At 37.5% G+C, this 14915-nt stretch overlaps 1 protein-coding gene across 1 annotated transcript in view; it reads left to right on the forward strand.

The window, feature by feature from the left end:
* The first annotated feature begins 6 nt into the window (after window positions 1-6).
* TLK1 (tousled like kinase 1) overlaps window positions 7-14915 on the forward strand; it is a 137282-nt gene continuing 122373 nt past the window's right edge. The window contains exon 1 of the mRNA XM_024765710.1: window positions 7-259. Within this exon, the coding sequence (XP_024621478.1) occupies window positions 121-259 (139 nt within the window). The 5' untranslated portion in view covers window positions 7-120. The remainder of the gene's footprint in view (window positions 260-14915) is intronic.

Below are 14915 nucleotides of genomic sequence, written 5' to 3' on the forward strand. Positions count from 1 at the left end.
CCTCGCTCTCTCGCTCGCCCTCAGCGCGGCCCCCGCCATGACGGAGGCGGGTGCCGGTGCCGTTGCCGTTGCCGCCGCTGCCGTCGCAGGGGGGGAGTCGGGTTCCCAGAAAGTAGCTTGATGAGTGTCCAAAGTAGCAGTGGAAGTTTGGAGGGGCCGCCATCTTGGTCCCAGCTCTCCACGTCTCCAACCCCGGGCTCGGCGACGGCGGCCAGGTCCCTGCTGAATCACACGCCGCCATCCGGGAGGCCCAGGGAAGGTAAGCGCCGTCGCGCCCGCGCCCGCTCGCGGGCCTCCCCTCCTGCGCCGCGGTCCCCGCGCCCCCGCGTCTCCTTCCTCCGACCCCGGGGTGGGGGAGGGGGCGAGGTGGACTCGAGGCCTCCCGGCTCCGGGGAGGTAGTGCTCCGTGTGTGGGTGGTGGTTCGCGGGTGGCTGAGAAGACCGACGAGGGGGTGCGCGCTGGAGGGGCCGGAGCGAGGCGCGGCGCACAGACTCGCCTGGGCTTCTTAAGAGCCAGTCCTGCTGGGATGGGAAGCCTGACCCCGGACGCGAGCCCCTTTCTGCTCCATTTGCTAGTACACTCAGTACTCTTAACCTCCTGGCCTCGGGTCTCTGGTGGATTTTCCCTCTTGGTGAAGCATTCATCCTCGAGCCCCCTCCCCTTCCCTCGCGCACTCCTCCCCTAGAGGCGGTCCCCGCTCTGCGAGCTTTGCTGCCCAGGACCTGGAGGATGCCTCTCGTTTGCAGGGTCTCTGCCCTTTGCGGGGAGCCTCTGAAATTATCAAAGCCGACTTTGATCCCTTGCCTGGCCCCCTAGAGCAGTTTAAACGACAGACTGATTCGTGGGCAGGCTTTTAAAACCATCCCTCCAGATGGTTGCAACTTTGCTTCGCCATCATCTCCTGCGTGTTTGTGCGTTCTCTCTCTACTGCAAGTAGGCTACGGTTCTTTGACAGGGTCGTGGGTTTTGTGGGAAATATCTGCGTAAAGGTTACTGCAAACACGCACCAGATCGGTTACAATTGTTTTCTAAGTTTTCTGGCTTCTTGCATGCAAGTGTGCTGCCACCAGATGTAGCAGTTACACAGCTAGTAAGACATCGGAGTGCTTTTGACTAAAATTTCAACTTGCTGTATTTAACTTTAAGTATACGACATAAAATGAAATTTGGGAGAATTATGGGGGAAGAATAAATGTGCGTAGAATCACGTTTAACGCTCTTTTGTCTGGAAAACGTTTAGCGGTATTCATCAGCAATTGGTAAATGGGTTGTTCACCGCCGGTTGTTTCACACAGGGAGACTGTAGCCACATTTTCAGAAAAGACGTCTGGAAGTCCAGTAGTCTAGTGAATCCTTTAAAGATACCAGGAGCTTTGATTTATGCAGGAGTCGGTGGGATTAATTTATCTTGAAAATATCTGTCAATATTTACGACTCAGAGCCTTGACATATGTTAATCAAGTGGTTTGTGCCCTGAATCCAGTGGTTCAGGCACAGCATTCTTTGTCATTTTGTTCCTGTGAGCATGTGTGAAAGTGACAATAGGCTCAAAGATTGGTATGAATTTGCTCTGGAAAATTCAGGAGAAGGTTTGATTTATGGCATCCATTAAGCATGTTGAATACATTGACATGACATTTCCCGTTTCCATCTCACCCCCAACCCTGAGTTCTGATTATTAGAAGATAAAAGTTTATTTATTGACTCACTCAAATTTAGTACACCTGGAGATTTTTCTTTTTGCATTTGAAAATTTGTAAATGAATGTTTTAAAATCTATTTTGTAAACAGAGCAGTTGGTGCTTTTAGCATGCTTTTACTTTTGTCTGTACTTTTATTAAGATGCTTAATGATAGTGTTAGGAATGATAGTGTAATGAGTGATAGTAAATGATGGTCTTGGGAAAGACTCTCTTTTAAGGCTATATCTTTTTTTCATTCATTTCTTAAATATTTGCTGAGCCATTTCTGTGAGCTAAGCACTGTGCTAGATACTGAGGGCATAGTGTTGAATTGCTCATCTGTAACATCTGTAATTAATAATTTGGGGGCTGAAAAATCTAGATTGTGAGTTTCTGAGGTTACTTCAACTCTAGTTAAAAAATTTTCATACTATTCTGCAATTTTCCTGATGTTTTAAATTTTTCAGGGGTTGGAATAATTTAGTTTGACCCTCCAAATAACCAGAAATTTTGTCCATCAGTTTGGATTTTTATGTAACCAGAATAGTGTGTCTCTATTTACTAATGAAATAACAGGACATGCTTTTGTGGAAGTTATACTTCACACCCAAGTACCTGTATGGTGACAGTGGTACATTGCTTTTTTTGACCAACCAGGAAGTAAGTTAAAACTGTTAATTCTCTCTAGGATTATATATATTCATCTTGAAGCTATAGTTTCAGATTTCACAAACGCTAATAGGAATTGCATATATGAAGCCCTAGGTATCAAGATGGAAACATTTTCTTTTGAGTGTGATCCCAGTTTTAATTTTAACAAGTGCTTTGCATCTTTTCCAAGTAACATTAGTATGTTGTGTAAAGTGATGTAAATTGAGAGCTTTGATTGCTGGTGACTGATAGATAGTAAGAACCATTACTATTAATGGAACTTGAGTGTATGTATCAAGGAGAGAATAAACTTTGTTTCTTTCTTTCTTTCTTTTTTTTTTTTTTTTTTTTCAGTACTCGGGCCTCTCACTGCTGAGGCCTCTCCTGTCGCGGAGCACAGGCTCGGGACGCGCAGGCTCAGCAGCTATGGCTCACGGGCCCAGCCGCTCCGCGGCATGTGGGATCCTCCCGGACCGGGGCATGAACCCGTGTCCCCTGCATCGGCAGGCGGACCCCCAACCACTGCGCCACCAGGGAAGCCCTAAACTTTGTTTCTTGAAAAATGGAGCCAATTAAATGTAATATATAATAGAAATTTTTAAACTTAAAAGAGATACACACATATGTATATGTACATATATAAAGTTACATATGTGAAGAACTCCTTTTAAGCAAACTTTACTTTGAAAATGGGCTATTTTCAAAGTTGTTCCATAAGTATCTATAAGCCTAACTCATAAGATTTAGGAATTTATATGATACAGTATAGACTTCTTTCTTCCCTCGGAGTGCCAAAGCTTTTCCTTTATCAATCTTAAAATTCTCTGAGAGGTGCTCAGCAGTGTAGCTCTAGATTTCACATTGGGTCTTTTAAACCTGTGGCTAAATTCTCTATCCCACTTTATCTTCTAATCTGTGAATAAGGATGTGGGAAGTTAAGAAATTAAATTTTCAAATAAGGTCAGGTTTGTTGGCCGAGGCCGAGGAACCTGGTGTGTGTACAGGCTAGATGAGCGGTGGTTTTTTTGCATATCAATACATAGGTACTTTTGAATGGGTTACTGCTAAGAGTCAAATAAATGGTTATACAAAAGACTTGGCTTTTCTGTTTCATCTTTCCAGATATGAATAATTTGCTTTACTTTTATATAAATAATGAAAGTAGTTTGGTCAAAAAGATAATATTGCAGTTTAAATAAACTTGCTCTCTGTTCCATATTTACAGACTGCATCCTTTAGACAGAAGAGTTAAAGTATTTGACTCCAGATGATTGAGTAATACCTGTAGGGAGATGTTAACAGTTAGTTAAGTGTACCAGATGGCCCTTTAATTTCTTGAAGTCACCTGCTGGAGCAAGACAGGGTTGTATGTTTAAGGATTCTAGCTCATGAATATATAGATATGTGGTAGGTGCCTCCCTTACAGAGGCATATGTACATATTAGAGGAGAGAGGGAAATCCAAGATAGATAGAAGTCTGTGAATCTGCCCCTGAGAAATAGGCTGTCCTTTAGCCTTTTTGGTCTCAGGACCCCTTTACTCCCTTAAAAATTATTGAGGAAGAGATTTGGTTTATGTGGGTTATGTCTATTGATATTTACTATATTTGAAATGAAATAACTTCAAAAATATTTATCTAAAAATAACAATCTGATTACATGTTAACAAATTTTAAAATGAAGATAGTCTTAAACAACAACTTTAGTGAGGGGACTTCCCTGGTAGCACAGTGGTTAAGAATCTGCCTGCCAATTCAGGGTACACCGGTTTGATCCCTGATCCGGGAAGATCCCACATAATGCAGAGCAACTAAGCCCGTGCGCCACAACTACTGAGCCTGCACTCAATGAGAGCCTGCATTGAACCTGCACTCAGTGATAAGCCCACGCACCGCAACTAGAGAAAGCCCGCGCACAGCAACGAAGACCCAATGCAGCCAAAAATTAAAACAAAAACACGCTTCAGTGAGGCTGGTGGCATTGTTTTATATTTTTACAAATCACTTTAATTTCTGGCTTACTAGAAGACAGCTGGATTTTCTTCTTTCAGTCTGTTGAGATATATTTTGATTGAGGCATATGAAGAGAATCCAACTTCACATAGATATGTAGTTGCAAAAGAATTAATTTTTTTTTTGCGGTACGTTGGCCTCTCACTGCTGTGGCCTCTCCCGTTGCGGAGCACAGACTCCGGACGCGCAGGCTCAGCGGCCATGGCTCATGGCCCCAGCTGCTCCGCGGCATGTGGGATCTTCCCGGACCGGGGCACGAACCCGTGTTCCCTGCATCGGCAGGCGGACCCTCAACCACTGCGCCACCAGGGAAACCCAAAAGAATTGTTTTAATAGTCTTTTTGGAAGTTATTCTTTGATATTACACCAAAATTCGACAAGTGGCAGTTTTTTATTTATTTATTTATTTATTTATTTATTTATTTATTTTAACCATCCCCCCCCAAGTGGCAGTTTTTTTTTAAAGGTACTTGTGATGTGGAAGTACATTTTATCCCGGAAGTGTCTTCAGGACCTACAAGAAATCTGTGGACCATACATTTAGACTAAAGAAGACACTAAAGGGTGGGAAAAAGTATAGCTGTTTTCAGGCATTTCAATCACATAAATTGAAGAGAGAATGTGTTCATTATGCTGTTATAGAAGATGGACCAGCAGGTGAAAGTTAGGAAGGCGCAGAATGAATTCAGTATAATTTATTGACAAGAATGTAAAAACTGTATAACTACTAGACTTGGCCAGCAATGAAAGAACTGCTTAAAGAATTTAAAGCAAACTACGGAGACTTCTGGGGGAGCTAGAGATAAATTCTGTAGATTCTTATTTTGTGTGCTATTAGATTAAGTGACTTAAGGTCCCATCCAGTTAAAAATTGCAAACATTCTGTGATTCTTTGAAAATTCGTAAATATAGTTAAACTGTACTTACATATCCATGAATATTTTTGAATATTCTCTTAAGTCAGTAGCATGAAACTATCATTGACTTTATTACTCTTTTGCATTTTTATTGTGCTTTTCCTCTGAGGATTTTTCTGTATTTTCTGGAATCAACACTGTCAGTCTTGAAATCCTGATGAATTCCCTGTGAAATATAATAAGCTTTGAAGACATTTTAGGGAATCAGATGCTGCTTACGATACAGTTTAGTAGAGTTGTCATATACTTGAGCACAGAATTTTAGAATGCTGTGGGGGGCTGATGTTCAGTTCAGAAAGAGAAACTGTCAGCAGTCTGTATAGTCTTTCATTTGTAATTGTGTATGTGATTTCAGAAGTAATGTGTTTAATCTAATGGTTTTAAAGCTAGAGAGTCTGAAAAAAGGATGCATGAAGGCAAAGCGTTTAAACTGATCTCTCTTGAATTTAAAAATGCATATTAAATAAAACCAGAACATAAAGTGAAGAATTTAAATTCTCATCTTATTGAGAGAATTATGCATGTAATGGCTATCATTACCTATAGCAATTCATATTTTAATTTAATGTGGAACATAATGTCTTCTGTGAGGTGTATTGAAAGGTTAGATTTTAGATGCTGGGAAGTCAAGGTTAAACTCCTGTAACTTTCTTGGGGTCAACTTAAGTGTAGTAAGTGACACAGCTTGAGACTTCATGTATTTCTTGCGTTTAGACTTAAAGCTCATTTTCTATAGAAGAACCATAGGATTAAGTCATTTAGTTTAATAAACTCCTTCATGCTCTTTAATAATTTCCAGAAATCTTAGAATAATTGAGAGGAATGGTGAAGTAGGAGAAGTAGTATGGTAGAGAAGAGAAAGTGCATTGATAATTGGAATCCAGGTGTAGTCCCAATTTTGCCATTAACTAACTGGGTGACTTTGGGCAAGTTGCCTGTCTCTGCTTCAGTTTCATAAAATGAGAATTACAGAGCTGAAAGGGACCTTGGAAGCAAATGAATCCAAACCTCTCATTTTACAGATGAGGAAACTTAGATAATTTGCCTAGGCTTTTACTGTAGGAGAGGTGGAACCAAGATTCAGTTTTCTGACTTTCAGCTTAGTGCTTTCTGCGTTATACTTTGTGGCTCCTTTTCATCTGTAAAATGAGGGAGTTGAATTCGAAGCCTTCAGAGTTCTCTAACAGCTCAAAAATATTATTCGTTTGACATTAGCACTAATTATAATTTACTGGAGGAAAGTTTGTAGCTTTTATTTATTGGTGAAAAAAATGTTTCTTGAAGAAGCAATGTGACCTTTTCAAGGTTATGTTATAATTTGTTAAGAGAAGATACTCATCTTCATTATTACCAAAAGATTTTTAAGTTTATTTATGAGCATGGTAAGCAGTAGTATGCTAGGTGATCTTGTCTTTTTAATGATCTATATTCTAAAATACTGTTATGAATATATTAAAAGCTGTGTAAATTACATAAATAATAATGTGGTGCCCTGAAGTGAAGTAACTAGGTGATTGTTCCTCAGAAATTATTTCTGGGGTGTTTCCCCCGGACTTAGATTCCTCTGCTCCTTAGTGTCATATAGGATTGTCTATTTCATAGCACCCTTGTCCATACTACCTTTTATTATAGTTTTATTTTTTTGTGTACTAGACAGAAAGGTCTTGAATTCAGAGACTATGTTTTGTTCATTTCCATATTCTCAGTGCGTAGTAGGATGTCCTCTGGAGCAGGGGTCCCCAAACCCCGGGAGACCGCTACAGCTGTGGTCTGCAGCCTGTTAGGGACCTGTTAGGGACTGGGCTGCACAGCAGGAAGTGAGTGGCGTCGAGTGAGCAAAGCTTCATCTGCTGCTCCCCGTCGCTTGCATTACCGCCTGAACCATTCCCCACCCCTGTCCGTGGAAAAATTGTCTTCCACAAAACCGGTCCCTGGTGCCAGAAGGTTGGGGACTGCTGCTCTATAGAGGTGGCACCTAACAAAAAGTTTTGTTGAAGATCTGTTAAAGCTTTTTTTTTTTAAACGGAGTGATTGTATACTTAATATGCACGTATTTCAGACCCAGGGAGATACTCATTTTAGTAATTCATAGGCAAGTTATATTTTAGAGAGTGATAATGGGTAACAATAATAGCTAAAGTTTATTGTTTGTACATGTTAATTCATTTAATTCTCGTAACTCTGTGAGGTATATACAATTATCATTCTCATTTTACAGATGAGGAACCAAAGCACAGAGAAGTAAAGAAACTTGCCCAGTATGACACAGAGTAGTAAATGTTAGGGCTGAGATTTGAATCAAGTCTGCATTTTAACCACTGGGATATATTGCCTAAGATATGGAAATTTAGTTTTGGGTAATTTCTTAGTTTTTCCTTAAGATATTTTAATTTACTAATCAATCAGTCTTTTAGGCTCATTCAGTTTACTGGTAAACTTTGTCATTATTATTTTTTTGCATGAGTTTTGTATGTATGTGGAGATAAGATTAAAAAGAAGAAAAATCCAAAACCAATTTGTACAGATCTTACGTTTCATGGAAAATGTTAGAGGTATACTAATGAAAAATCTTACTTTCATATTTAATAATTAAATTGGGATGCCATTTATCTTAATATTTTGACCTCATAAGCTCACCACATCAATAACAAATAAACATTAGAATTTGAATGGAGAATTTTTGACTGTCCATATAGGAATAGTCCACTTATTGTGGAGGGTTTTAACCTGGTGCATGAGGCTCTGAACAAAATTGAGATGCTTTAGTGGCAGATGTTTGAGTTTTATTAGTATTCAATATGGCAGGGAAAGGAAGCTTGAAGCTTAATCTGATTCATCTTATAAGAAGTATTTTTTAGAACACTTAAAGCTTTAATTATTGCATACAAAACAGATCCCTTGGTAACATGTATTATTTAGTGTATCTAATGAGAGAAAGAATTTGAAAGGGTTGATAGGAATTCAAAGCATGATGTAGAAAGATGCAGATCTGAAATAGGTGGTAGGTTGTGAAACTTAAATCTTCTCAATGTGGCTTCGCTGTTAGGTTTGAAATTTTGTGAATTTCACAAAGACAGGTTATACCTCTATTTAAGTTAAAGTGCTTGTATGCTACAAAGATGCAGTGCAAAGCCAAATATGAGTGGTTTTGGGGGCTGACATAATATTTGTTCTCCTTCATTTATATGGATTATTAAGAGTTCGTTCTGCTCATAAATTTGTACCTTTCCCTGGAAACTAGTTTAGTTGGAGAAATGACTTCTAGGTTTAAATTAAACTTTAACCTGGTATTTGCTGGTATTGTGTTTAATGTCATACATTGTGATTTCAGAATTCCACACTTGACACTATGTATGTGCTTCTTGTCTGATGGTGAATATGGTGCCTCTGGAGAAGGTCAGGGGGATTTGTATGAGGCCGATCAGATTCATCCTGTCTTTCATGAGACCTGAGGCATGTTTCTTTTTCTTTTTTTTTTTTTTGACAAATAGGGTATTTTTGCTTTTTTAAAAACATACTTTTTCCTTTTTCTGTGCACAGATTTTAAAAAACATCAGTGAAGTTACATGGTTTAGTTAACTTTGTATATATATTTTTGCTTATCTCATTTATTTAAAAGATACATATACTTATTAATGATAGGACTTGTTCTAGGCACTTTGTAAATAGTAACTCATTTACTTCTAACAGTCATGAAGTAGGTACTATTGTATCCCTATTTTACAGATGAGGAAATTGAGCCACAGAGAGGTTAACTAACTAACCCAAGGACACAGAGAATATGTAGCAGAGTCAGGATTCAGACTAGGCTCCTGAGTGCATGCTCTTAACTGTTATACTATTCTGTTAGCATTATTCCACTGAATTTTAGCCACAGGGATACTGAATGGATGTACTCTAATTTACTTAGTTAACCATTCTTCTTTTGGTAGTGTGTTAGTCATGATTCTTTTGCTTACCTGTGATAAAAACTTAACACAAGCTTTGGTAAGTTAAAAAAGGAATTTACTGGTTCACGTAACTGGGAATTATATGTGTGGAGGAGGATGGAATGGCTTTGGAAACAGCTTAGATCCAACATCTCAAATAATGTCACTGAGCCTCTTGACTCCATTTCTGGGTTCTTCTAGCCTCTTGCTTCTGGAGCCCAGTCACATACCTTTGGCTTAGCAACCACACTTGACAGACAAAACTTTTTCCTAATGTCCACATGTCACTTCTGGGTTGATGCTGATGTATTATGATTGTCAGTTCCTTAACCAGTCACTGGTACCTGGGAGATGTACAGCAAGGTAGCCACTATGGCTGTAGGTAGAGTGAGTTGGGGAATCCACAGAAAGCCATGATTGACGGACCACTGAAGGTCACACAAATTAGGTGAATGGTAGTTTTCCTGAGGAATGGATCATGGTGAACAAAAACATCTTAACTACCGTAGTTAGTTATTTAGGTTATTTCTTTTCTTTTTACTTTTACTTTTTGGCTACAATAGATATTGATATAATATCTCTGAGTAAAAGCTCCCCCCACCCCCCGAAGAGGATTCCCAGTGATGGAATTATCAGGGCAAAAAGTATAAAACAATTAATTAAAGGCTTTTGATAACTATTGCCAAATTATTATTTGAAGAATTGTGTTCCACTCATAGCAGCAATGCGTGAGATAGGCATGTATTTTTGAACCAGGTGGGGTTCACCTCATCCTAGGAATTACTGGGCTTAAATATTATTAACACAGTGCTTTGCAGTTAACCAAAGGGTTGCGATCTTCATACTGAACATGTATCTAATCCAGTTTATCAAATGCTTTATTATATTTTCTCCGGGCATTTCTCTCACTATTTAAAAATTTTTCATTTTATAGTTTCAAACAACAAACCCAAAAGGCTAATGAATGGCAGTCCTCGGCAAGCTCTTGACCCCCTACTTCTCTTTCCTATCAGTGTCTCCTACTTCTCTGACCTAGTTGACAGCATTATACTTAGTTTTTTATACTTAGATATTGGTACCTTATGTTAGAAGCATTATTATGTAGAAGTAGTTACAAGCACATATTTGTTAGATCTGGATATCAGTTTAGGTTTTGCCACTTACTGTAGTAAGTTACTTAACCTCTCCATGCATCTGTAGATTTTCTTTCTTTCTTTTTTTTCTTAAATGCTTTTTTTTTTTTGGCCATGCGTCTTTTCGGGATCTTGGTTCCCCGACCAGGAATCAAATCCGTGCCCCCTGCAGTGGAAGCGTGGAGTCTTAACCACTGGACTGCCAGTGAATTCCTAGGTTTTCTTGATTGTAGGATGAGATAAGAGATAGTAACTATTTCATAAGGTTGTGAGAATTAAATGAGAAATTTGTGGCGTGTTAACAAGTCAGTATGTGTTAACTGTTACTATTATATTTAGATACAAGGATGCTTTAGAATTAAAAATTTTTTCTTCTTTGTTTCAATGTCAAGAATAGGGAACAAGTACCATCTGGATTAAGATCCTTATGACCAGAGTACACTTGACATACATAGATTGTCTCCCTGGCTTGTTGAAGAATTCTTGCAGGGTTGTGTATGACAGAGGCAGATTTCAAGTGACAATCATAATTGTTAGTCTCATTTCTTTTCACTATATAATATTGTGGTATTTATTATACATACAATTTTTCTTCCTTTGATTTATTTCTTTATTTTACATTTTAATGATTTGCTTTATTGGGCAAAAGGGCATGAATTTTTTAATGTCATTTAATGTGTATTGTCACTATTGTTTTCCCTATGGGATAACCAGGATTTTAAAATCTGTTATTGCTTCTCAGAAGTGAATCAATTGTCAGAGCTTTAGAGTTTTATAGAAACCTTATTGGCATAGTTTGTTTATTCATTCAGCAAGTATTTTTGGACCTGGAGCATAGCACTGGGTAAACAAAGGTATGTAAGATATAGTCCTTGTCTCCTAGGAGCTTGGGCAGAGTCTAGTGAGGAAGACTACAATTCATAACATGTAATTTATACTTAAAAAAAAAAAAAACACTTTGTGGGTCAGATAAAACAATTTGTGATGCCAATTTCAACTTCTGATATAAACAGAATTTTTATGTAATGTGGTTGTAGCCTATCCTATATCAAGGTGTTATATTCATTGGTCATTTGGTTGCTAGAAAAAAACTTTAGCAAAACAAATTTATTATTAGAAGGATATAGGGCTGAGTGTCTCTTAGAACCCATTTAGGTCTCAAGGGGACTGAACTAGAAACTGGAAATTCAGGAACCACAGTAGCACTATTCTCCTGTGGATCATAGAGCAACCCTCTCCAGTGCTGTGAAGGAAAGTTTTTTAAAAAGGAAAAGTGGGAAGGAAGGAAATCGTATTTCTGTCAATAGGGCTGAACAGAGTATTCCCTAGAGAAGGGAATTAGACAGTTTTCCTCCAGTTTAACTATTAAATGTTATCATTTTGTTTCAGTTGGTATGTCTTGATTGCTAGTGAGACTGAACTTAATATTTATATCAAAAGCCCAGTCTTTAAAAAATTATTACTCTCTAAAGTTCAAGTACTCTAATTTTACTGTGATTCAGTTGATTTTATTTTTTAATGTTATATGGTGCTTTACCTTTCATTATTGTATCACAATATTAATACATACAGAAAATGCACACGATAAATAATGCTCAGTGAATTACTATAAATCGATGTAGGTAACGACCACTCAGTTAAGAAATAGAACATAGGCAGCATTTCAGAGCTCTCTTCCTGCATTCATCAGTCATTCACTACCTTCTCCCTTCCCTCCAAAGCAATCACTATTCTGACTTAATTATGCCTGTTCTGAATTTTATATAAATGGGCTCATACAGTATATATATTTTTTCTAACTGCTTTTGTTTCATGTATGTTTTAGAGTTTCATCCATGTTAATTCCTGTAACTGTTGTTCACTTTCATTGCTCTATAATATTACTTGTATGTGTATACCACAGTTTATTTATGCAATCTGTTGATAGATGTTTGGGTTGTTTCCACTTCTCTATTATGACTAATAATGCTGTATGAACATATTTATACCTGTCTCTTCATGTGCTATTAATTTCTGTTGAGTATATACCTAACAGTAAATTTACTGGGTTATAGGCTATGTGTGTGTTTGCCTTTAGTAGATACTGCCAGTTTCCCAAAGTGGTTGTAACAATTTACATTTCCATGAACAGTATATGAGAGTTCCCATTGCTCTACACCCTCACCGACAACTGGAATTGTTAAAATTATTTATTTTTGATATTCTGGTGGATATGAGGTGTTATTTGTGGTTTTAATTGTCATTTCCCTGATGAGTTCAGAGGTTTACCATTTTTTCATAAGTTTATTGACTTTTGGATATATCTTGTGAAGTACCTGTTCAGATCGTATGATCAGTTTTCCTTTGTGTTGTTTCTCTTTACAAAAATAAAAAATTAATTGAAGAAATTCTTTTTGTATTTTGGATAAGTACTTTTTTTTTTTTATTAACACCCTTCCCCAGTTCTGTGGCCTATTCCCCCACTCCATTATGGTATTTAAGAAGTATCTCAATACATGAAAAATGTTTTCCTATGTTTTCTCTTTTTTAATATAGGCATTTACAACTGTAAATTTCCCTGTAAGCACTCAATTAATTCACCCTGTAAGTTCTTTTTCTTTTTTGTAAAATGTTACAGTATATGCTGATATATTACACAAGTTGTAAAACACGCAATATAAAAATTTGCAAAGGTTAATAAATAAATAAATTTAACAATATTTACAAATCTTTTTTTTTGAATTTAAAAATTTTATTATACAGCAGGTTCTTATTAGTCATCCATTTTATACACATCAGTGTATACATGTCAATCCCAATCGCCCAATTCATCACACCACCACCGCCACCCCCCACCACTTCCCCGCCTTGGTGGCCATACGTTTATTCTCTACATCTGTGTCTCAATTTCTGCCCTGCAAACCGGTTCATCTGTACCATTTTTCTAGGCTCCACATATATGCGTTAATATACAATATTTGTTATTCTCTTTCTGACTTAATTCACTCTGTATGACAGTCTCTAGATTCATCCACGTCTCTACAAATGACCCAATTTTGTTCCTTTTTATGGCTGAGTAATATTCCATTGTATATATGTACCACATCTTCTTTATCCATTCATCATCTTTGGGTTTTGTTTGTTCTTCTTCTCTCTAGTTCCTTTAGCTGTAAGGTTAAATTTATTTATTTCAGATTTTTCTTGTTTCTTGAGGTAGGTTTTTATAGCTATAAACTTCCCTCTTAAAACTGCTTTTGCTGCATCCCATAGGTTTTGGATCGTCGTGTTTTCATTGTGATGTGTTTCATTTGGTCAGAAAAGATGCTTGATATGATTTCAGTTTTCTTAAATTTACTGAGGCTTGATTTGTGACCTTGCGAAGATGTGATCTATCCTGGAGAATGTTCCATGCGTACTTGAGAAGAAAGTGTAATCTGCTGTTTTTGCATGGAATGTCCTATAAATATCAATTAAGTTTCTATGGTCTCTTGTGTCATTTAAAGCTTGTGTTTTCTTATTAATTTTCAAGCAGTGAATTCCACCATTCTGTCTTCCAGGTCACTTATCCGTTTTTCTGCCTCAGTTATTCTGGTGTTGATTCCTTGTGTATTTTTCATTTCATTTATTGTATTGTTTATCTCTGTCTATTTGTTCTTTAATTCTTCTAGATCTTTGTGAAACATTTCTTGCATCTTCTCCATCTTCGCCTCCATTCTTTTTCTGACGTCTTGGATAATCTTCACTATCATTATTCTGAATTCTTTTTCTGGAAGATTGCCTATCTCCACTTCATTTAGTTGTTTTTCTGGGGTTTTATCTTGTTCCTTCATCTGGTACATAGCCCTCTGCCTTTTCGTCTTGTCTGTCTTTCTATGAGTGTGGTTTTTGTTCCACAGGCTGCAGAATTGTAGTTCTTTTTGCTTCTGCTGTCTGCCCTCTGGGGGATGAGGCTATCTAAGGGGCTTGTGCAAGTTCCATCCCGTAGGTTCTGATATGTTGTGTTTTTGTTTTTATTCATTTCAAGCATTTTCTAATTTTCCTTTTGTTTTCTTCCTTTGACTTATTGGTAATTTAGGAGTATGTTAATTTCCACATATTTGTGAATTTCCCAAATTTTCTTCTGTAATTGATTTCTAATTTAATTCCATTGTGGTCAGAGAACATACTTTGTGTGCTTTCACCTCTTTTAAATTTGTTGATTCTTGTTTTGTGGCCTAGCATATGGTTTCTCTTGGAGAGTGTTCCATGTGTGCCTTAGAAGAACATGTATTCTGTTGTCGAATGTAGTATTCTCTAGATGTCTTTTAGGTCTAGTTGGTTTATTGTGTTTGTTTTCTACTTCCTTTTTGTTTTTCTGCTTAGTTCTATTTGCTATTGAAAATGGAGTATTGAAATCTGCCAGCTAGTTTTGAATTGCCTTTTTCTCCCTTTGTTTCTGTCAGCTTTGTTTCAAGTATTTTGAAGGTCTGTTATAAGGTACACATATGTTTATAATTTTTATGTCTTACTGATGGATTGACCCTTTGTTATAAAATGTTTCTCTTCATCTCTAAAATTATTTTAGAAGCTGATATTAGTATATCCACTTCAGTTCTTCTGTGGTTGCTGTTTGC

The sequence above is a fragment of the Neophocaena asiaeorientalis genome, unplaced genomic scaffold, assembly GCF_003031525.2.
Source record: "Neophocaena asiaeorientalis asiaeorientalis breed wild unplaced genomic scaffold, Neophocaena_asiaeorientalis_V1.1 scaffold721, whole genome shotgun sequence".
Lineage (NCBI taxonomy): Eukaryota > Metazoa > Chordata > Mammalia > Artiodactyla > Phocoenidae > Neophocaena > Neophocaena asiaeorientalis.